The following is a 25,031-nucleotide window of genomic DNA, read 5'->3' as shown; positions in this document are numbered from 1 at the left end:
GAGACAGGCAATGTTATTATCCCCATTTCACAGGCAGAAACATGGAGGAAACACAGAGGCGAAGCACGTTGCGCAAGACCACACAGCCGGTAGGCAGCACAGCTGGGATTTGAACCCGGGTGGTCTGTCTCTAGAGTCTCTGCTCTAATGACTGACACCTACTGCTTCTATTTGACTTTATTACATTATCTTTATTGTTGCATTTTTTTGGATAGGTGTTACCTGGTTCAAAATTCAAAAGCTCCAGAAAGGTCCACATTGGAGACCCTCCCTCCCACGCTGGTTTCACACTGCCCAGGCCCCTGTTCTGGAGACAACCGACATGACCAGTTTCTTGGACAGCGTCCCCAGCAAATGCTTGTATGTTATTTCCCTCCTTTTCCCCCAGTATATAAACATAGTATACGGGATACAATTTGGCATGTTGCCTTTTTCACCAAACAACACATACTGAAGGTCGTCCCATATCAGCACGTGAGGAGCTTCCTTATTTCTTTTTTCTCCTTTCTTTCTTTTTTTTTTTTTAAGACAGATGGTCGGAACTAGGGATGGACAAACTTTTCCTGTAAGGGGCCAGATAGTAAATATTTTAGGCTTTGAGGTCCATATGGTCTCTGTCACATATGCTGCTATTGCTTCCTTTTTTAAAAAAAAAAACCTTTAAAAGTGTAAAAACCACGCTCTCGTCTCATGAGTTGTACAGAAACAGGCTGCGGGCCAGATTTGGCCCATGGACCAAGTACACCAATCCCCGAACTAACAGGGATGCTGTATCCAGTCTTTTTCTATTCTGAGCCCTCTTGACCATTCTAAAAGAGCTATCTTCCTACAAAACAAGTCTGAGGCTGCCACTGCTCCCTTTAACTCTTTCACGGTTCCCCTGTCCCAAGAAGGTGAAGTCTACACTGCTTGGCAGTGCACACAATGTCCTTTACACTCCATGTACTTCCCATCACCTCCGTGCCTACTGCACTGGTCCATGCACCATGATTTCTTTCACTCAACTCTTGCCATGACCTCTTTGCTCCACTATAAACCCTTCTCCTCCCAAATCCAACCTCTACACTGCAGGCCCAGGGATCTTTGGCAAGTGCAAAGCATATCCAGGCACCTCCAATGGCTTGTTGCTGCCCTAGAAGGAAGTCCACTTCCCTATCATGGTCTGCAAGGCTTGACGACTCTGCTTGGGCCTCCCCTCCAAATTCTTCCCCCGCCCCTCCCATTGCCCCCCTCTCTGTTCCTAAAACAAGCCAGGTTCATTTCTGCCTTTGTGGGTGCTGTTCCCTTGCCCGGCTCCTTCTTGTAGTTCAGTCTTGGTTCCAATGCCACTTCCTAGGTGAGGCCTTCCCTAGTCTGCCAACCTGCAGGGGCCTCTCCACTCTCCTTCCCTCCCATCACGGCCATCTATAATCATGTTGGTTTGTACTTACAGTCTCTGCTGTGCTGGAACATATGGGTCTCTCTAGTGCCCAGTAAATTTTCTGACACATATTAGATGATCAAAATTTTTGATTAGATAAACAAAGAATTTCAAGGCAACTTACCTTTTCTGGTGGATCTCTTGTTACTCCTAACCTTATAGTTTGGTCTCCAGTCCTACTGTCTTTCTCACCAATCACTAAACATGAATTTCCCTCTTAAGGTTTTATACTTTTGCACATGTTGTCATTTGGTTAATTTTTTTTTTCTCTGAAGGACAAACTACTACTCACCCATCAACACCCAGCTCAAATGTTACCTCTTCTATGGAGTTTTTACATCTCCCCTAGTTAGGATCAATTTCTTCCCCTGGCTGGCTCCCAGAGCACTTTGTATAGACCTTCACGATCACACTGGGCTATAATTATCTAACCACTACAAATGTTTATCGATTGAATTATTTATACCCCGAATACTCCTCAAATATGCATATATATGTGTGTGTGTATATATATAAAACCTTTCATTTTACCTACAATGAGCTCCTTCAGGGAAGGAACACCTTGAATGGCATTTACATGGCAAGTATGAACACACAATATAGATTAACACATAATATACATAATCTAGCATCTAGCTCTGTGCTAAGTGCTTTATGTACATTATCTCATGTAACCCTCCTAATAACCCCAAGGAGGCAGCTACTATTATTGCCTGTACTTCACAGATGAGGAAACTACAGCTCAGTGAGGTCAGGCATCTTGTCCCTGGTGGATCTGGAATTCACCACCAGGCTGTCCTGCAGCCAGCTGTGGTGGGGTCGCTCTTTGAAGGCCTGATTGCTCTAGACCTCCGAGCATAACAGGGTGGTGCACAGATCTGTCCTTTTTCTCTTTATTGGGACCTGGGGGCACAGCTCTGCTCAGAGAGGGGTCAGCTGGGACTCTCACGTTCCCCTGCAGCAAGGTCCTCCCTCGTGGGGGCCCAGATGTCCCTCTGACAGCCAGATGGAGACGCATGGTGAGGAGGCTGCCCTCTGCACACCTGTGACTGTGCCATCCGCAAGGGCAGCCAGATGTCCCCGGGGCCTGCCTCCTGCTGCCACATGCTGCTTATGCATGTGGACATAGCTGCTCTGCCAGCTCACCCTTGAGCTGATGCGGAGGGACCACAGGGCTCTGGGCAGGAGGGTGAGGAGCCTAGAAGGCCCAGGAGATGGGGGCAGAAGGAGCGGTAGTCTCCTTACCCTTTCCTTTAAATGAAGAAACTTTCTTAGAAAAAGGAATAAGGGCAACAGGCAATAACTGGCATGTTATTTTTTCCCTAAGAAGTACAGCAGCCCTTTTATTGAAGAGTATTTCTTGGTATAAAGGAGAGAGTGCTGGGTCTTGGCTGCAGTCTGGTTTCTGGCTGTGAGCACTGCGTAACTTTTCAGCCCATTGGGAAAGTTCCGTCTAAAGAGTGGGTTTCCCACTTTAGGGTAGGGCTGTGAAAGTGTGCTCCTCGGACCAGCAGCATTAATAATATCACTGGGGTGTTCATTACGTCAGACTCTGGGCCCCACTGCAGACCTGGCAAATCAGAATCTGAATTTTAACATGACCCTCCCCTCCACCGCCCCCTGGAGAATTTGTAAGCTCATTAGAGTGTGAGAAGCACTGAACTCATTAAAATGCAAGTTGTAAAATACCTGATTAAAATGCAAGCTTGGGGCTCCATGCCTTAGAAATCCTGATTCACTCGATCAGGATGAGATCCAGAAATCTAATAAGCGACAGCGGAGGTTCTGCCTACTTTTTGAGCAACTGTGGTCTAGAGACAGTGGTGGAAATAGCACAGGCACTGAATTAAGAGAGCCCTGAGATCCAGTCTCAGGTTTACTCCCTACAAGCTAGGAAATCCCCATTAACTACTTCATCTCACTGAGCTCCAGCTTTCTCATATGTGAAATGGAGATACTGATGCCTATACCTTCAGCTGTGAGGTATAAAGGTGATAACATATGTAAAGTGCCCAGTACCAAATCTGTGGCACATAGTAGGTGTTATGATTACTAGGTCGGAACAGCTCAGCTGTGTTCATTTCACCCACAGGGACAGGGAAGGCCAAAGAGTCTCACTGAGGTGGCTGTGGTTGGTTTATTATTTAACCCCAACCTTAGAGACACATAGAAAGGACTAGACTGCAGCAGCTGTCAAACTTTATCATATGTTAAAAATCACCAGGAAGCTAATTAAAAATGCTACTTCCTGGGTGCTGCTCCCCTCAGGTCTGGATATGGCCCAGGGATCTGCATGTTCGTCCCCAGGAGATTCTGATGCACAAGTCTTCCACCCTCCCCCTGAGAAACGGTGGCTTAGTGGATACATGTATCCATTCCACACATGTAGAGCTTGATGCACGTGGGGCCCTGGGCTGGCACCGGGAAATACACACAAGGATGGATGAGACCTGGTGTCAAGCCAGCTGGGAGCTGGGGCTCCCCAGGAGAATGTAGGGTCTGTGCTGCTACGCTAGGACATGGATGACAACAGCAGCCCAGAAGAGCAAGGGCAGAAAGGCATACCTGGACTTCTGCAGCCTCAATGCTGTGCGAGAGGTTTCCGTTTTGGACGGGTTCCGAAGCATCGCTGGGTGGTGTCATTTCGACTTCTGTGCTGGTGCTGTTTGGGAGCTCGATTTTTTCTGTGACATAATTTTAACACACACACACAGAGAAAGCAAATGGAATCAATGAGGGTAAAGAGTCATATGGAAAAGAACAGCCTACAATGTTGGGCCAAAGGTGAGGACAGCGATGTCTGAGGGGCCAAAGGTGAGGACAGCGATGTCTGAGGGGTGACAGGGTCCCCGGCCTCCCACTCTGGCATGATGTCTTGCTTGGAGTGCCCTGTCCGCTCCCGCCGTGTGCCTTGCTCTAGTCTAGGCAACTTCACCAATTAGACACTTAAGAACATGAACTCAGACATTTAAAAATCCCCAACCATACCCAATCTACACACTATTGTTTGTCCCCGGGACCACACCCCCCAGCTACCTTCTTACAGTAGGGTCTGTTCTTTCCTACTGCTCTCTGCAAAGGGTACTGGCTAGGGCTTCAGGGTCCTAGACTTGACTCTGCCACTATCTGGCAGTCCTCTTACACAAGTGCCCTCCTTCCTCTGGGTTTTGAGAACCTTGTCTATGAAATGAGGGGGTTCAGCTTGTTGACCTCCAAGGCCCATTGCTTTTAGCGTTAATCGTCTCAGGCTCTGTGAATGGAAACTCTTCCAGCGCCCAGGTGGGCACGGGGAAGGCAGGCGTGGGAACCTGGCTTTTCTCAAAATGCCTGGAGAACGTTACTTAGCGTATTCTTCACCTGAGTATCCTATTGCAGGAAAGGCAAAGGGAAGCTGGACAAGTAATAGAGGTCAAAGTCTGTGTCATTCCTGAATAAGAGAGAACATTTGGCTAGAGTGAAGCCAAAGGTCAGCAAGTGCAGATTCAAGTTTTCCTCTGAGAGTTGAGAAGTGACTCTGGGGTAGTGACTAAGTGCTGAGACTGGGAATCGGACAGGCCTAGATTCATACTCTGGCTCTACAACTTGTGCTGTGTGACCCTTGGCAAGTGACTCAACCTCTCTGAGATTCAGTTTCCTCATCCGTAAAATCGGGGTGATGATAGCAATACTACTACTGCTACTATTGCTACTACTATACTAACAACAACGATATGCTCAAAGGGTACTTTGGTAAAGATTAAATGAGAAAATGCATATAAGCCCTTAGCATAGTGCCTGGTGTAGAGCAAACAAGCAAAAAACATAAACGCTTTGGATCCTTATTATGGTGCCTGCCTTTTACTGGGAGATTTTTGTTCCAAAACTGAGAGGAGCACCTGCAGGTGGTCAGCGCTCCGGCACCCCTGAGGTCTGCTGGGACTAGGGGGAGGGAAATAAAAAGGGTCCTACTGAAAACACACACTCTGGCCGTGCTGGGCTAATTCCTGGCTTTTGGGGGGAAGGCAGCTGTGTGGTGCACGGCCAGGGCTGCTGGGAATATCAGAACGTTCATCAGCGTCAGAGATGAGCAGTGTCAGGAGAATATGTTTTTTTCCCTGTAGCAACTTCAGAAGCACAGACTTTTCTATCCCTGGTGCTTAGGAAAATAATTTGAGAGTTATATAAAATTGTTGGGTTTGAAGCAGCCAAATTTTGGAAATCACAGGGAAATGTTTATGTTTATTTATATATATATTTAGTTGTGGAATACAGGGGCATAAATAGATTTAAATATGAAAAGCTATAGAAACTCAAATTTATTTTATCTTTCCAAGTTTTTTGCAGTGACAGTGATATGTATGTGATATTCTGCTGCACGTGGCTATGCCAGTTTATCCTAGTCTGCTTGATATAGTTATTTAAACTAAAAAATGCTAAGTACCTTGGGGAATATTAAAATTGTTTTTGGAGGAGTCTATTAGCTGAAATGGTACAACCTTAGGATCAGCCTGCAACGGCTAAACTTGACCCAGCAACAGAGGATACTGGGTACCAAAAGGGAGTTAAGATGTTCCAAGAACAGACATGAACAGAGGAGAAGTAACTACCTTCCAGGCATAATGTCTTACCCGAGTGGGCCCATCTTAGCTTACAGAGGGCTTCACGCAGCAGGCGGAGGGCTCATCACCAAAGAAATATGAAAATAAATCTTGAACTTATTCCAAAAAGCATAGATTTTAGACAGACATTATTTTCTAGTTGCAAAGTCTTTCAGAGACCCAACATTGGAAGGGTACTTGGAGTCAGTGTCCTACCTCCTCCTAGAAGATTAAATCCAAATCTAAGGTCGGCCAATCATTAGAAAGAAGACTGGGACCGAACCCAGGAATCTAAGTCTTTTACTCCAAACTATCTTATTGTACAAAAGAACAATCAACAAGTGCAGCAGAAAAAATAGCTTGTGTCATTGAACCTAAATATCACAAGCAGAATTTAACCTGAGCAACAGAATTTCATGGTGTGGCTTTACATTTTTGTAATATAAGAGCAGAATATGCTCATTCTAAAAACTTTGTCCAAGTTCACAAAAGCATAAAGGAGTAGAGAAAAAAATACGAATCCCAATTATGAATTATATATTTCAATAGTTCAAGAAGTTAACTATTGTTAACATTTTAGCTGACCTCCAGTTTTTCTTTTCATATCCAATTGAATCTTGATTATTTCTTGGCCAAGAATTTTCCCTGAGCTAGAAGTCAAGATAACAGGAGAGGCAGAAATTCTTCTATGGAGTGCCATGTATTTTGAGTGCAAAACTGTTGAATTTTGTCTGCAGATAATTTTAGTTACTTGGGTAATAGCTTCGTTTATAGCATAGATCCAGATCAGGTTAAATTTAGTTTGAATTTAGAATTAGAGAACTATATTATAGCTACAGACAGGAGAGAAGGAACATCATGTTCCAAGTTAAAATAAGATGCCTGAATGTCACAATCTGGTCACATAGGAGCTCTGAAAAAGTCAGCCAAAAGAGACCTGGGCTGATATTGCTGAATTCTTAGGAAAGGAAAGCCAATAGTATCTCCAAGGGACTCTGTAAGCAATGTCATGGGTATAAAATCTGGTTACTAGGCAAGAATTACAGAAGGGGGACTCTCACCTTTGGTTAAACATTAAATGGCATGTGTGTGTGTGTGTGTGTGTGTGTGTCCTCTTTATGTGGAATTCCTGAAATAAAGTGATTTTCTACTCTTGAATGGAGATGCCTGTTTAGGTGCTGGTTTACTTCAGGCTCCTCAGAGAATGATTTTACTCTTAGACTTCTCCTAGAGTTACTGGTGACATACTGTGTCCATGCATGCCCTGTGCACACTCTAGGAACAGGGACTCATTTTCTGTCCCCCAGGAAAGGGATGAGCTGCAGGAGTCTGTGTCTGTACCGAGTCAGGGGTAGCCACGGTGGGTCCTGCCTTTCTGCTCCCCTCTGATCCTTGGTCCCCCTGGAAACACATGGGACGGAAGTGTCCCTGCACTCACCCACGTGATTGGCAGCCCCATTCTGCCTCTCGTTCTCATCCACCTGGCATTTCTTCTTGGCGATCTTGTGGAGAATGGAAGCCTTTTCTCTGAACCTCCCTGAAGCAAGAGAAAGTGGCAGGAAGGAGACAGAGTGAGGAGGAAGACAAAGAGAGAGCCTTGTGGCAAAGGGCAAAGCGTTGGCAAAGCAGGCATGTGGCTTCCTCGTGATGCTGCCCTATTGCAGTGACCGCTCCATTCTGTCCAACCCAAATGCCCTGTGACCTGCAATGACGGGGACCTTCTTACCTTTGGGGATTCTTCAGCCCGATTCTCTATCTGAGGACCTCAAGCTGCTGGACCACAGATGAAAGATTTGACTTGGACCTCTTCCCTCCTCTCCCCTCCCAGTGGCTCACCAAATAAATGAAAGCACCAAGCATCACTAAAGCTTCCACGACTGCAGAGATACAGAACAGGTCTAAAGAGCTGCTCTGCAGGCACAGCCATTTCTCTGAAACTAAACGCTCATCCAAGGTTGGATTTGGATAATGGCCTGGGAAGGAAAGCCAAGCCCAGGGGTCCTTTAATTTGATTTCGGTTTTCAAACATTTACAGATGGGTATCCCTAATCTGAGAATCCAAAATCTCAAACAACTTCTGGTCACAAGCGTTTTGGATAAGGGATACTCAACCTGTATCACAATTAACACTGCCATTTCTAAACAAGTCAGGAACATGCATCACAGCTTTTCAGATCAGCTGAGTCAGCTGCAATTAAAGCATCAAGGAGGCAACTGATTCCATTTGGGGATTTGGGGCACAGAAGGATCAACTGAACACAGCAAGGAACGTCAGTGATGAGACGCTTCGGGAAAGGTGCTGGGAAAAATACCATTCTCAATGCAATCATTTTAAACAGCTGTACCACAAGTGTAAGGCTTCATTTCTTCTTCATTATTGACATAATTAATGGGCAAACGCATGCAACAAGCACAGAAAAAAAGCAGGCAAAAGTGTAGAGATTAGGGAAACGCAGCACATTTCACTTTCATTTTTAATCCTTGATTTTCTTCCTTGGGAGCATTCAAAGTACAAAAGATTCTGATTTTAAACTGACTGATTATTGCCTAGATTCAGATATGATGAGTCCCTCAAAACACCACAACCCCTACCACTTCCCCACTAGTGATTTTGTGTTGGCTGCTTTCCCTTGCAGCATATTAACAGGGAACTCATTCTGTGCTGGTTACAACCAAACCAAACCAAAACGTTTCTCCTGGGGAGTCTCTCCTCCTGGGATGGATATGACAGGTTGGCATCCACTGCCCTGCCCCACCACGGAGAGGAATCATGGCGTGTGGTCACAGTGGTGACTTGTGCATCAGGCTGGGAGTGACAGAACCTGCAAACTAGAGTCAGGCCGGTTGACTCCAACAGGGAAGGTGACATAGGATAGAGCCCTTTCTGCTCACAGCGCCATTACTCATTAGCCTAGACACTTTGCGACCACAAAGGCAACGCCAAGGACACTAGTACCTTAGTCTAGGCAATGAGTGTCCACCACACGGCACAGTCTCAAAGGAAGCAGGAAGGGAAACCTTACACAGAGCAAAGGAGGTCAGTATGTGGCTTGGGCTTCCTAAGAAACGAGAAAGGAGGAGGAGGTGATGGGCACGATTCCATTCCTGGGCAATGGTGGTCAGTGTTAGGATTACCATCCTGGAAGGCAGTTTCAATTTGCTTATTTCTACTTCATCTTCAAGGGAAACTCTGGGAAGAAAAAAGGGGAAGGAAGAAAGCCTGGGGACTAGGCAAAGGAGGTGGTAAACAACAGCAAGAAAGTAAAGAAAAAGAAGGGAGAAAAAGAAGGGACACAAGGAAGGAGGAAGCAGGCAGGGGGCTGTGATTGTCTGGGGCTTGCTCGGGCTGTGCGGAGGCAACACACTTTCCTGGCTGTCAGATCTAGGCTTCCTTGAGAACTAGATAAACATATAATAAAAGTGATCTTCAGCGCTCTGAGCTTTAAGTCTAAAGAAGAGTTACTTCTTGTGGAAGACAACTCCAAAAAGTCCTCAACTCATGTGCTTTTCAGCCCAGAGGAGGAAAAAAGAGGTTCTGAAACTTTACCAGGGATGATGCGTCTACTCATCAAACCCTTTTACTGTGGGTTCAGGGTCATTCTGTGAACTTAGAACATCCTGCAGCTCTGTGAAATAAAGACCATCAATCTTTGCTATTTTAAAATTATATATAAATATAATAATAAAGCAGGAAAGCATTCAGAAGAGGAAACAAGTAAGCCTGTAGAAATAAAACCTGGAATAGTAATCTAATTCAAATAATGTCCTAAAGTCATGAATCATGGCAGAGAAAATATTTGATAGAAACCAGCTAATCACATATTGTCTGGGGTTATAAGAATCTTTTCAGAGCTTAGATGTGTGCCAGAGAGAAATGCTAATAAAAGCGACCCCAAAATGTGTAAGAGGACAGCCATTCCCTCTGCTAGGAAGCATCTTTCAGAAAAGTGTTGGCCACACTCACACATGGGCCGGTTTTCCCGAAATCTCCAAGGGAAGAGAACAAGGTAGGAAATGACTCTGGAATTGGGATTTCTGTAGGTTCTCAAGTATTGTACAGGCTAATGTGGGTTTTCTAGACTGCAGGTTACTAGTTTTCCTACTGCAGCGGCACCTCAGATTTTCCATGCTGTTGGAAAGTAGGAGGGATTGGCATTGTTTGTTTTCTCTTGGAGTCTAGCCTTAGGGGCACAAGGCAAAGCAGCTGAGGCTGGTTGGGGAGCTATCTTCTTTACGGACTTCCTCAACTTCTTTATCCAGCCTCTTCCCTGGCCATTCTTTGTTCCAGGTGACCTGGCAAGCATTCTGCATTCTAAACGCTGACAATGGCTGTTCCATAGCCTAGACGGATTTTCCCTTAAAGATTAGTTCTAGAAAGGCAGCAGTTGAGGGCCCATCTTCAGAATTCAGCACAAACGTGGGCTCTTTCGGGGAGGTGGGACAAAACCTGACAAAGCAAGGCATGCTCATTCCAGCCCATCCGACACCCCTGGGGTCACCACAGGGCACCTTTTGAGAAATGCTATGAGAATGAGGCTATCAGGATAAGAGTGAGCATGAGGGACCTGGGGCAGAAGCCAGCACAGAACCTGTGACTTTCAAAGTGACCCTCTGTGCCCGGGAGTAGGCAGACATGGCACCTTCAGCACCTGCTCATCCCCAGGCCACAGCTAGAAAGAATGCCAAGCAGGGGCGTGTGGTGGGGATAGCACAGTGTTGTGGCTAAGTGGATGGGATTGAGAGGCGGGTAGATCTGAGTTTAAGCCCTAGCTCTTTCACTGGCTCTGCTAGGCGACTTTTGGTAAGTTCCCAAATGTTTCTGAGACTCAGTTTCCCCTCCTGTTAAATAGGGACGGCAGTGGTATTGGCCCATGAGTAAATGTAAGGCTTGCATGAGAAAATGTGTGTAAAGGGCTTATCACAGTGCACGGCACTGGAAGAACTTGTAAATAAGAGGAAAAGGAGAAACAAACAAAATCTCTCAGGGGCAAGGTGACATGGCCCTGAGTTGCTCTAGGAGGATGGTTGCCATTTCCTCTTTTCTCAATCCACACTGGTAGGTTTGGAAAATCAGCTACATCTGGATCCAGGAGTTTAAGCATCCAGGACCTTGTTGGATTGGTGCTCAGGATTCGGTGCATCCTCCAAAACTGATTAGAAAAAGGATCATTTTATATCTTTCTGCAATTGAGAAGACCAAGGTGATGGAGCTGGCCTTCTGTGTTTTAAACATTAATACCTTTGCAATCTTAAAATGGGAAGATGATGGTTCGCTTTCCCGCATCTCCTGTAAGGACAGAATGCAGACCAAGGAACTACCGCTGCTGCACAATCTATCTGGGTTGCCTCAAAACCTCATGACGCACTAAGTTCTTAACCTCTCTGCGCCTCAGGCTCAAAATTTGTAAGCTGGGGATCAGAAGAACACCCAGCTCATATAGTCTTTAAAAGGTCCAATGGGTTAATACACATCACGTGTTTAGATGGTCTCTGACATACAGCAAGTGTTTAGGACTTGTTATTCAGAAAGGGTTGCTATTATTATGGAAGCGAATGACAGAAAATTCTTCCCATAAATTACTGAAAATAGGGCTGATATTTAAAATGGAATTGATGCTTAGCAGCCTCAGGTGCAGACCTTGCTGGTAAAGGGATTGCTCAGCTATTTTAGGCACAGATTCTATATTGTCATAAAGGTGGTATAGAGAGACGGATCTAAGAAACAATTGTGTAACTTTGTGCCTGGTGACAAAGAATCATGATATTTTTGAGTACTTTTCAAGGTAAGCGAAGGAGTTATTTTTAACATGTTTTAAGGCGACCTTAAAAAATATACTCTCTTGTGGTTTAAACCCTGGAAGTGTTGTATTTTTATATAGCTATAGATATTTGTATGGTTAAAAAATCTCAGAAATAGCAAACTCTTCTCAAATCGTGAGGCACCTACGTCAAAACCTAGTACACAATTTCAATATAGCTTAGCTTGGTCTGAAATGTGCCAAAGAGTGCCAGCTGAGTGTCCTCAGAGGAGTGCGTGTTGAGGGGGTGGTAGGGAAGTGTGGAAGGCACAGGTCCAAGCATAAGGGCCTCTGTGAATTTTGAAAAACAACCAGCCATCAAAATCCTTGACCAAATCATTGTGACATAAAACAGAAACTCCATGCTGCATCAAAAAATAACCTTAGGAGAGTCTGTTCATTCAAAGGACGTGGATTTTGCGTCTGTTCTGCTGTTACTTAATTAAAACAGCCCCTTGGAAATTCTTTCACATCTTTCCCACCGCGCCTGTAATAGGCAGGGTGACAAACGGAGCCCTTCGGATTGGAGATCAGGTTAGCTCCTGACTGCTACAGAACATTCTGAGCAACTGGAACGCAGAAAAGCCAGGACAAAAGAGATATATAGATGCAAAGAGAGAGGCCACACACATCTGGGTGAACAGATCATGGTTTAGGGGAAGAAAAGAAAAAGATAAAATAGAAGGAAAAACTTGAATATAGTCTTTTAAAATCTAATTTTGTGTTTTGAGTTCTGCCTTTCCTGTGTCTTTCTCTGACGTTAATGGCTTGGCAGGTAGCTTAAAAGCAAAAGGGCACCTGAACTTTCCTCCTGTTTATCCAGGCAGAGAGGCCACCCCCGGTCTGAGAAGGCTTGAGACAGAGCGCCTGTGGCTGGGGGGCTCCTCTCTCTCTCACACACCCCACATGCCATCCATCAGCAGATCTGGCGTCTCTATTTTCAAAACATTTCAGAATCTGATCACTTTTCTCTGCCCCCACCCCCTGCCCCAGCGCAACATTTTCATCTCCAGGGATGTTCCCAGCCAGCATCAAGTCACATGGGAACAATTCCGCTGGCGTGAGTCACCTGCTTCCGCAGTTACCTCTCTGTCCCCCAGGCTAGGCTCATCCCAGCTTCCTTAGAGATCAGTAAGTCAGATCATGCCACTCTCTGCTCTGCAAAATCCTGCAGTGGCTCCCCAGGTCGAAGTGACAGCCAAGTCCTTACAATGCCCTGTAAGATTCTAACCCAGGAGGCTCACCCTGACTGCCTTGAAATCATTCCCTATCCTTCTCCTCGCTCGCTCTGCTCCGGCCACGCTGTCCTCTTTGCCCTTATTTGCAAACACTGTGCATAACCTCACCTCTGGGCCATGACATTGGCTGGTCCCTCTCCCTGGAATGTTCTTCCTCCAGAGATCCACGGGGCTCACGCTCTCACTTCTTTCAACCACTTGTTCACATGTCACCTTTTCACTGGGGCTTCTCTGAGCAGCCTATTTACACCTGCAGTTTCTCTCTCCAGCATCTCCTATCCCAGGCTTATTGTCTCTAAACTGTTCTCACTGGCTGCTATGCTGTATCGTCATTGCTGCTGACTACTTGTTGCTTTCCCCGGGCAGTAGACAAGCGCCAGGAGGGCAGGGATTGTCAAGACCTGCCAACATTTAACCCAGCTACCTCCTTGGTTTTGTCCACTGCTGTATCCCCCCACCTAGTAGTGCTTAACAAATCCTTCCATTCATGGTTTCTAGGCAAGTAGCTGAGGTTATAACCCTCTAATATGCTTCCTGTTGGCCAATGACTCAAAGTAAATCCCTTTAGGACCTCTCAAGCCCATGGCCCGTAGGGCTAAGGATCCATCCATGGGACCAAGGGTCCGTCCATGGGACCCTAGGAATGTTCTTGAGGTAAATAGGAGAACGTGGGGTACACTAGGCGTTCATACTCCAGAGATGGAAGGCACAGGGCCACCTAAGTTTTCTCCCTTCTCACATTTCTGGGCCCAACAAGGTGTGTGTGGAAAGATGCCTTTTTGATAGGAGAGGAGTTGGGTGAGCACTGCAGAGAGCAGGGCAGGGAGAGTGGGGCTCTGGCTCCTCCTTCTTTATGAAGCTGCTCCTCATTCATCAAGTCCTAACTCAAGACCCAACCTGAAGGTTTCTCTACATGCCCTCTGTAGAGAGAGAAGCAAAGCCCAGAAGCACGTGGCGGGAAACTCCCCAGACTCTCTGCTTACTTAATGCTATGGTCAAGTTCCTAAAGTCTAATAGTGTTTATATTATACAGTTAATGTTTATCTATTTTGTCTTTTTTTTTTTTAAAGGCTAATCTAATCAAGTCCAGACAAAATTAGTGTTTTTACAAGCCACAAACCTCTCAGCAGGTATCAGACTACAGAATACAATGTTTCAGGAAAAGGGCCAACTTCCTGACCTTGGCTGGGGCTAACACTGCCTGAGAGCTTAAGTTCTTTATCATTTTAGGTCACCTGCTTTATTGTTTCCCTTAATTTTCTGAACATTTCTATCTTATGTACTCAGATACAAATAGCTCACACAAAGAAATTCTCAAAGAGGTTTGTCTGATTCTCAGATTTGGAGTTCTGAGCCAGGTAGGGGCTGCCAGATAGAAGCTTTAAATATCTTCCTTTTGTTCCCTTGCCCTGAACCCTGTGGATAGTTAAGAGATAGATGAATAAAGAATCACTTTACTAAAAAGGCGGGCCTCATGTCTCAAGACCTGCCAACATTTAACCCAACTACCTCCTAATGGGGATAAAAGTTCTCTTCAGAGTCAGTTTGGTGAAGCCCATATCTTGGGTATATCTTTCTGCAAATGGGTTGTGACAATAATCTATTCATTTGGGGAAGAGTTTTGATTTGTTCACAGCACCTGGAAAATAGTAGGTGCTCAATAAATAAGTGTTGAAAGATTATGACCTACATATAAAAAACCAGAATCTAACAAAATAGTTCTTTCTTTTGAAAAGCCTATATATTTCTCAATTATTTATCTTTGTTTAAAGTGGAAGATTTGGCTAACATTTATTCTGCAGCAGCTACTATTTTGTGTATATATATTATCTCCTGTCACCTAGATTTCACATGTCTATGAATTGTCACTTAATCTGAGTTCCTAGTTTCTATTTTTTTAATTCTCAATGTTACATTGTAATTAGGTACCTGTAAATTTCGTTTGAAATGTGAGTTTGCAACAGAAGAACCAGCACATGCTGAGAGTCCTTAATGAAAGTCTTGGAGGCCCGTGACTAAAATGAGATGATTCGGCTCATTTCAGATTTAATCAAAAGAGAAATTTAACATGACTAATTGAACATGCCAGCCTCCTGGTAGAACAGACTCCCACTTTTTTTTTTTTTTTTTTAAAGAGAAAGCTTTATGAGTGTGGGAGAATTATATTATTAATTTATAATAACAATGTTCAAGTTTGACTGATGAAGGCAACTTAGCATTTTCATCTCAAGGGATGTCAGAAACAGACAAAAAGAAGCATCCACAATTTGCCTTCTGCTGCCATTTAACACCTTCTACATATGCAATGTGGCAAAATCTGCCTTTACTTGCCAAGTCCAATCTTTCTGCTTTTACTGCTGACAGTTTAGATCATGAAAATAAGATGCAATGAAGTTTGAAAAGTGGGATGTATTCTAAGTAGAAGAATTCCTTGGTCCTGGTTTTCAGGAAGACTGTGGCTTTACCCACACAGCTGGTTTGGTCGTTGTGACAGAGCTGATGCCAGTTACTAGTTGGTTAGTCTGGTTACGCACGCTGAATAGGCTGCTGTCTTCCTAAGATCCAGCCCCAGGGAGATGCTTGTAAGAATACATCTCTGAAGCAGTAATGTGTTAATAACTGGTGAATTTAATACATTTATTTTTTGGATAAGGCCCAACCTTTCAGAGAGCATCTGTTCAAGTGCCCAGGAAAACCCTCTGGTTATGGAAGGTTGGACTGAATGAGTTAAACCACAAACTTGGAATGAATGAAACATAACACGATATTGGAAATGGTGTCTGTGCACAACTGGGGCTCCCTGCTTTGCAAATTGAGAGGTAGAAAGTTAACTCGCAGTGTGCTTCTCAGACTTTCTGTAGGAATGTCAATGGTCTCGAGGTAAGAAGGGAACATGTTGTGGAAGAAATTGGATATTCTGTGTAGAAGAACAGCCTTGTCATTTAATTTAGAGAGGACAAATACTTCCATTATAACTGCACCCTGGCTTTAGCTCAACTTTGGTAAAAATTCAGGTTTCTAGGCTGGGCCCGGTGGCTCACGCCTGTAATCCTAGCACTCTGGGAGGCCGAGGCGGGAGGATCGTTTGAGCTCAGGAGTTTGAGACCAGCCTAAGCAAGAGTGAGACCCTATCTCTACTAAAAATAGAAAGAAATTATATGGACAACTTATATATAGAAAAAATTAGCTGGGCATGGTGGCACCTGCCTATAGTCCCAGCTACTTGGGAGGCTGAGGCAGGAGGATTTCTTGAGCCCAGGAGTTTGAGGTTGCTGTGAGCTAGGCTGATGCCAGGGCACTCTAGCCTGGGCAACTGAGTGAGACTTTGTCTCAAAAAAAAAGTAAAGTAAAATAAAATAAAAATTGAGGTTTCTAAAACAAGTAAATTAGAAGGTAGTTACATCACAAAGGCTTATCTGCTTTGTAATGAAGTCAATTTGAATCTTTCTTCAAAGGACATTTAAGTTTGTTGTTTGAGGCTCTCTCATTCACTGTCAGTGGAAGTGTAAATTGATACAATCACTTCTGAGGGTAATTTGGTAATATCCTTTTGGATTTGCTATTTCTATTTTCAGGAATTTATTTTGAACGTGTATATCTTCTGCTACGGAGAGTTTACTATAAGGGGAAAGAGGATGTTCATGTAACACTGTTATAATAACTAAATAAATAAAAAATGAAAACACAGTAAATGTTCATCAACAGGGGATTGATTGAACCCACCATGGAACAGCTATGCAGTGAAATCTGTGCAGCTGTTAAAAAAGATAAGGGAAATCTAAGAGTGCTGTATGGAAAGATCTCCAAGATAGAATTAATAACAAAAGCCAGGTTAGAACAGTGTATGGGGAAAAAAGAGAATATGTCAAAAAAACTAATAAAAGTGGTTACCTCTAGGGAATGAATGGAATCTGTGGTATAAGGGAAACTCGCTCTGATTGTTTTTTCTTTCCTTATGTAGTGTTTGCTTTTTACCTCTGTATGCATGTAATATTTTTATAATAAAAAATAGCTAAAATTAATTTATGATTTAAAATATCTACTGTGGTAAAAGTTTGGATTTGTATCTAAAAGGGAATATGATTTTTTTCATTCTTTTCAAAGTCTATTCCCCAGGAACTATCTAATGTATTATGTGCTGTATTTAACCACATTAATGAAGAGTTTGGCTATGGACTGGATCAAATAATACACATGCTTTTTATTTTCTATGCCATGGTCTAGGAACCTACCTACCACAATCTTGGTGACAGCTTAACCAGAATGCAAGGTCAAATTTTCAGAGGGTTTAAACAGACTACAAACCAGCATCTACCGTTACACTTAGTAAAAGGCACAGGACAGAATCTTGGGCATGGGACTGGAAGTAGCATCAAAGTATCCGTTATCTGAGCACCGTCCTGATGGAGGCTTCCCTGGATTCTGCAGAGAAGGGGACCCGCTCCCTTCTGAGGGAAGCCATTCCGTCTCTGGACATGTGCATAGATAGAAAGGTCTTCCTATGCTGGGCTGAACTCTCTCCCTGAACTGAGGAGGGCCAGGCTGCTTCCCCAACCACGACGCCACCCCTCGCTAACTTAAGAGGGTCCCCAAAGCTCCCCTCTCCTGGTAAGATAGACTCTATTTTACCACGGCAAACTTCCCATGGGACCAATTTCAAGAAAGAAGCTCTAGTAAGAACTTGTAAAACATTGTTCGGTTGTTCCCTAACTGTATGCTCCATCCTTGTTCACTTCAGCAGAGCTTCCAGGTCATCCATCAACCACCCCCACCCTTACCTCATATGCCTCTGAACAACCCTGACCCAACTTAATCTCCAACCCCCACTATCAGTAAATCTCCTAGATCCTTAACCTTTTGTCTGAATACTCTATTTGCCTTCTTGCTCCAACCCAAACTCAGCTGTTTCCTGAAGGCCCCTTTTCCTGTAGCCCTTGAAAGTGGCAGCTGCTTGTCCCTCCAAATGCCCCACACTCCATTCCCCTCTCCTCACTACTTCTAGACCATTTTGCCTCACTCCTGGGAGGCACAAGCCAATAATTCCACCAGCTCTTCCCCAGCTGACTTCCTAGTGCCCCTCCCTTCGTTCCTGAAGTTTGTAGAAACCAGCTCCCCCATTGCTCCTGTCGCCAACTGTGCCATCTGGGGTGACTACGCAGGTGAGCCCTGCAACGGCTGGCTCCATCTTGCCTTTACCTGCTCCCAGCTCCCTTCCTCCAGCACCTCATCCACTCACCCCTGCCGTCAGTCCCCAGACCTCGCCACTAGCAGTAACTGCATCACTTCCAAAATCTTGATTTGAACCATCTCACTTTCTGTCCATCACTCTTTTTTCTCTTCCCACTACAACAATTCTTTGATCGTGTTGGTCAATTCAATGATGCTTTCACCTTTTTACTGCCCCCCTTTGGAATGTGTTCTTCACTTGGCTTCTGGGCCACCCTTCTCTCCTGGCTGTCTTCCCACCCAGCTCCTCTCCTGGGCCTCCCCTTCTTTCTGGGCGTTAAACTGTGGAGTCTGCAGAGCTCAGTCAATTGCCAGGTATCGTCATCCAGTTCTCTAGCCTTAAGTAACACCTATACTCTAGGACTCCCAAATTTACATCTGCTGCCCCTCCTGACTTTTGTTCCAAGCTCCAGACTCCCACACTTACCGCTTTCTCAACATCTCCCTTTGGATGTCTCATGGGAAGCTCAAATTTAACACAAGCTCTCCATCTTCCTCACATAGCTTGCTCTATTCTCTGTCTTCCTCATCAACATACAGTTACATGAAAGTGCGATTTTCCTGTTGTAGAGAGACTGCAACTTGCCTATCCAATATCTACTTTCTTTTCATTTCCTAATGACATAATACCTAAATAATTGGGGCAGCAATTCACACAGCTTAACCAAATACATTTTTCTAAACTAGGTGTAGCCATGTGACCAAATTTTGAGCTAATTTTACTGAAAGAGTCTTCAAAGGAGAACCCTTAAAAAGAAGACAAAACATCTAGGGAAAATCACTTTGACATTTCGTCCTTTCTGGAATACAGATGTGATGGCTGGAGCTCCAGCAGCAGCCATCTTGGACCATGAGGTGTCTTTGAGGTTGAAAATCATATCCTAGGGTGGTAAAACATAAATTTGGAAGGTGCGTGGGTCTTGAATTATTGTGGAGCTGCCATATCTTCCATGTATTGTCTGCATCTAGACTTCTTATACTTGAGAGAAAAATAAACTTCCATCTTAAGACACTGATAATATGGATTTTCTGCTAAATATAGTTGAACCTATCCTGACTGATGTATCTGTGTATATAACATAGTCTCATCTAGTTAAGTAAGGATTAAAATGTCCTATGAAGGCCACAGATAACACCAAGGACATATTTTAAAAGTCTGATGCTCTACTGACTGAGCTATCAGGGCTCTAAAGGACTTATTTTAAAATTACATTTTTAGTGAATACATCTTAGTGGATAAATCACTGCTGAGTGGAATTCCAAAATTCAATTTCTCTTTGAAAAAGAACTGTACTATTTCACTGCAACTAAGAACATCAAATGACTGGCTAGACTATGTGACCTTAAGATGCTTTTGTTTCTTTGAAATAATGTGGCTTTTCAAAACTGAGCCACATACCTAATTAGGATCCCATGATTCATGTAAGACATTATTAGTTTTTCAGCTTGCTAAAGAGGCTGTTGGTTGCCATGAAACAGTAGGCTTAATTTAATTAGGGAAAAATGTCATTGTAATTTTTCGCCTTGATATCACAACCTTTTCTACCTTTTTCCTTATACAAATGAACAAAGATTGACTTTTTCAATGATAGTGAAATTATTTTGGAAATGGCTTCAGTTAAGTGGCAATGAGTTTAGGGCAACACGACGTGGGTAGCTCTCCTTGTACATCAATTCTTTGCAAGATATTATCCAGGATGTCTGTCTACCTACCTACCTACTGACATGTCTCTTTGAAACATTTATCTCCAAAGAACAAAAATTACTAGTTCTATATACTGCCATTGGTGGAAAGGCCTCTTCTCTTTTTAATTCATTTGTTCCTTCACACAAATTTGTTGTCTTTTGAATCAACTTTTGATATTTTCATTTAGAGTAGTTTTAGGAAGGAAGCCAAGTTCACTTTATGGAGAATTTTCCAGAGTGAGAATGGTATGAAATTTGGGCCTCTGCAGATGAGAAATAAACTATGGGTTATTAACTTTAAGTAAAAGTTGGAGATTGCGCTTCCAAGAACGTGTGGTATCACTGCATAAAGAGATAAGGGGATGGCCTTGCATGGGGTGGGGTGAGGTCACCGAAAGACCACTCCCAGTTATTCGTGTCCCCAGAACTGTCTTGTTACTGAAGCAAATATAGTCCCTGGAGGAGTGAAGCTCGCTGATCTATCAGGTCTAGCAAAATGTCTCATACAGAGCAGGTGCTCAGTTATTGTTACGATTTATGGATTCTGCCTGCCCTCATTTCCCAAGGGAAAGCAAGATGCCATCTGCTGGGCTCCGCCAGCACCTAGGGTCTGCCTGTCTCACCATATATCTCTCTGCCTGTGTCTCTCACGAGGTCACCAGTTCTTTAGGAGAACTGTCTTTAATCTTCATGGGCCCTGCCCTTCATCTAGCGCCTGGTACATACTGGATGTTGATGAATGTGTGGGATAATGAATGAATGAGTGAATTAAGTTTTGATTGGCTTGGGGTGGGAGAGGAGGTTGGGTGTGGTTCAGGGAGCTGCTCTAGGGCAGGTTCTAGGGCCCCTGAGAGAGGGAGGGAGGGAGGCAGGGAAAGGGCTCTTTGGACAACATCATGATTTTGTACAGTGTCTGAGAGTAAGTATATTGTTTTTATTAAAACAAACTTTTTATGGGAAAATGTGCAAGTAGGGTAAATGTTTTCTTCAACAGCTCATTGTCCCCACACCGTGTTGTCCTTGTTCTTAGTCAGTGGTCTCTATCCAGCCTTTCTTCCCACTCCCTACACTGCATCCAATTTAAGCTGCCCCGTTCCTCTACGCACCTCACACAGGGTGGGACTCTGGTGTGACACAGACCTGCGTTCAGGGCCCGCATCACAACTTAGCACCTCTGAGTCCCAGAGCCAATGACTTTGCTTCTTTTAGTTTCTTCATCTAATAAAATACTTCTCTGAGCCTCGGTTTTCTCATCCTCAATAAAATCTGCCTTGTGTGATCATTGAGGGTTAGATCATACAGGATATACAAAGCCCCCAGCACTGCATCCAGCAGGTAGGAGGCACCCAGTAAATGTCGGTGTGCACCCATCCTTCATCCCTTTCTTAGCCTAGTAGGTTGGTCCTTGTCAACCTCCTTCCCTGATTTACCCCATAATTACTGATCCTTTAGGGCCCACTTCAAAGATGACCTTCTCCTCCAATCCCCTATCCCCCGACTGAAAGCGATCTCTCCTCCCCTACAGTCTGCCATCATCTCTGAACACCTGCGGTACTTACCACTTCCCTCCTGGTGCCTCAGTGATTGCTATGTGTTATATCTCCCCCTGGCCTATAAGTTCCACAGGGACAGACTTCCCACCTTTTAATCTGATTTCCCCAAAGCACCTAGCAGAATAACTTGCATACAGTAGGTGCTTGAAAATAATGAACGGAATATGTGCAGGATAGTTGTCTATATTTAGAAATCATCACTCAATTCCTCTTTGGATATGGGGTGGCATATATAATGCATCTTTCCATTTGATCCCCGTAGGGGGAAAAACAAAACCCAGGCTTCATTGCAAGTAGCTGCCCTCACACAACATCCAGAGAATTCTTTGGAAACAGTTATAAATAGTGACTTGTCACATGGGCAGTCACAATAAAGCCCTGCTCAAGGGCTAGTCACAACTCTAAATTTGTGAGAGTGCTTAAATGGAGGGGGGTATTTCCCAAAGGCTAGCTAGTCCACAGTTATTGCCCCAAACATCTTAGTCTTTATTGCACTGCCTTAAATTGTACAACATGGAAGTGACATAAATCACAGTTATTATTATTATTTTCCAATGGGAGGGGAGAGGCCCTTGAGAATTTGAAGAGGTCATGCATGACTGCCACCGGTACTGAGCTGGCTTGGAGTCTTCTAGATTGAATCCCAGGACTAGGTTTCAGCCAGATCTAGCTTGTCGGGGGGCAGCTGCCGCAGGATGTGATTTAAGGTGTCTGGATGGGGAGCCTCTGTTCCAAAATGTCCTTTTGCCTCGTACCTAAGAGGCACCGCTATGTGTCTAGAAGACTTTGCAATCTTTCCGAGGTTCCTATTCCAGATGAAAGATTAACCTTAACCAGTATTTCCACAAGGGTTTCACAAGAGGTTCCATACAGGAAAGTCTGGGAGACGCTCTATCCCTCCTAACAACTTACTACGTGCTGCAGTGCAAGGCAGCATATTGAAGCCTCCAAGAAGAGATGCGGTAAAGAAACCTATGTACCTTAACTCAGAGGCCCTCCCACTTATTTCCCTATGAAATCAGTCTTATTGCCTTGTTTTTTTTTCCTCCTGGTTGTTGGAAAATTCCTAGTGACATCATATGTGACTAGTATTTCATAGAACACCCTTTTAAAATGCTGCCTTAGCTACTATTAGCTGTTACTGTAATGGGGATAATTTTCAGCTAAGAATGGGACATAAAGGGATATGTATGAGGGGATGGGAAAGCCCAGAAAACGATAAAGAAAGTCAAAGGTGACCCATGAGGGCCCCCAAACACAATCTGACAGTCTGGCCATGGTTCTCAATTTCAGGCATTATTTTGACTTTGTTTCCCTGCTTCAAAAGCCCAGGTGTTATCAAGTGATATCATCAGATTAGAAGTAGAATTTTTCATCTTGTGATCTTGAATTGTCTGGTATAGAGAGGAAAGAAAGGGAGTGCTTGGACAGCATTTGCTCACATAGCTGTGAAAAGAGGGAGGAAAAGAAGAGAGGAAGGGAGAAAGGGGCAGTTGAGGTGGCAGGGAGACAGGGGTGCACCAGCAGTGGGAAGGTGAAGGTGAAGGCAGGGGACAGGATGCAGAAAAGAGGTAAAGTGGAGGGTCGTGACAGGTCAGGTGAAAGCTAACAAACCCACCACCCAGGCCATGAATAAAATAACAGTGGGAACATGAGCTTTCCTTGAAAGTACAGATTGCTCTTTCTATCCTCTTGGTGGTAGGACACTTATTCCTACGTGTAGCTTTCTACCCTTGGCCTCTCACTGCCAAGGGTCTGCCTTCCCCCGAGTTGTTGGAAGGGCCCAGGCTGAGATCCTATAATGCCAGTGGCCTGCTGCCTCCGAAACACCACAGTGGTTAATTTAAAGCACAGGGCTGGCAATAGAGAAGGGCCCAGGTGTTGTGCAGAAGCCAAGTGGGGAGGGGCTGAGAAGGGATTTCCTTTACCCAGGGCTGTTAGATGTTCCACTGAGTGCATGCAAAGCAACTAGGTCTTTGGCAAGCTAAGGCAACTTAGAAATACTGGAAGCTGAAGCAAGATATGCAACACATTTGGGAGTTTCTCTCTCATGTTGAAGGATAAATTAACTGATTCCCCTACTAGGGTACTTCTTTGGATTTCTTGTCAGTATCAGTGTAAAAATCATGTAAAAACCTTAAATGTTTTTTATAACTTACAAAGATTATATTTTATTCAAAAAGTGGAGGCATGTGTGGGGTGAAATAAGAGATAGGGCAATAGGGTAGCTCCCTTTACAAGAATTCCAAATTTTCAAATTGCTGTTCCATGGCAAACCTAAATCAGAAAAGAGATTCTGCCTGGGACAAGTCTGTGTTCTGTGATAGTACCTGGAATTCATTAATAAATACATTTTAAATAAATCTCCCCTCAGGGAAAACGGTTAAAATGACACGCCCAACCTCATAGAGTGGGAACCCCAATGTAGACAAATTCCATGGTTGGAATGGTGGTCCTGGCCTCTCAGAGTAATGCTCTTGTCTGATTCAATGGGGACTTTGTGGCTGAGGACATGAGCCTACAGCCCTTTGCACCAGAGTCAGGACTCTAGCGGGTTTGGGTACAGGAATTCAGATCTCTCATGCCTTTGCATCAGAAAGTCACCAGAACATACATCTCCCTCTGAAATTAAGGATATGTTAGAAGAGTGTTGGATGGATTTTTCTGTGGCTGTTGTGAGCATGGGGAGGGAATAATGCTGACACAGGGGGTGTTTACTTGTGTTTATATTACTGACACCATTTCTCTGAGTGTGTTACAAAATTAAGATGGTTTGGATTGTTTGAATGGGATAACATGATTACCCATGGTATTGCACGTCTCCAATTCCAAATAAACACAATGGCAAAAACTAGACAAAAATGCAAAAAGAATAAAAAAAATCACACAATGTCACTGAAGTCATGCAAAGAGGAAAAAAATTAAAAAAAATGGGCAAGCAACAGACACTATAAATGAAAAAAGAAAAAAAGCCAATGCATACAATTCTGAAATCATTCTTACCTTCTTCAGTCATTGTGTCATAATATTTTAGTTTTCCATATGATCCAAGTTCTACAACATCACAGTAAAAGACACAAAGATAAGGAACGAGCTATAATGCAAGAACTTTGTTTTTACACATTTTTAATTAATCAGATTCAGAGTTATACTGTCAAATTCCGCAATCGTTAACTATATGGAGATGTGCAAACATGGCCCATGTGGCAGACAGCTCTCACGGCCCATTTTCAGAAATCACTTAAAATGTATTATTTTCCTGGGGGTAGGATGTGCCCTGCATTACAGAATAGGACATAGTTATTTTAACATCCGATGAAACAGAATACTCGGCAAAGACAACTTCACCCCAGGCCTAGCCTAACCCTATAGTTTTTGCAGAGTGACGCTCCAAGAGAAAGGCACTGAGCAAGGCCGACGTCCAGGCCCACAGAAGCTTATAGCTGCTGTGATTCCTTGGATGGAACAGCAGTTCCAGAAGTTCATTTCACAGCTTTTCTCCAACAGAACCACTTCCTAGAGAATGAGGAAGG

General features: G+C 44.0%; 1 protein-coding gene across 2 annotated transcripts in view; it reads right to left on the bottom strand.

Annotated features, from left to right (window-relative positions):
• SLC24A2 (solute carrier family 24 member 2) overlaps positions 1-25,031 on the bottom strand; it is a 219,206-nt gene that overhangs the window by 27,950 nt on the left and 166,225 nt on the right. Inside the window, exons 4-6 of one of the 2 annotated variants that reach the window (XM_045563028.1) lie at positions 24,502-24,552; positions 7,436-7,534; positions 3,986-4,104 (exon numbers count right to left, since the gene is read on the bottom strand). In XM_045563028.1, the coding sequence (XP_045418984.1) occupies positions 3,986-4,104; positions 7,436-7,534; positions 24,502-24,552 (269 nt within the window). The remainder of the gene's footprint in view (positions 1-3,985; positions 4,105-7,435; positions 7,535-24,501; positions 24,553-25,031) is intronic. The other variant, XM_045563029.1, reaches the window with a different exon arrangement.

Source organism: Lemur catta, chromosome 10 (assembly GCF_020740605.2).
Source record: "Lemur catta isolate mLemCat1 chromosome 10, mLemCat1.pri, whole genome shotgun sequence".
Classification (NCBI taxonomy): domain Eukaryota; kingdom Metazoa; phylum Chordata; class Mammalia; order Primates; family Lemuridae; genus Lemur; species Lemur catta.
The sequence above is the reverse complement of the archived record's forward strand: the minus strand, read 5'-3'. Positions and strand labels throughout refer to the sequence as shown.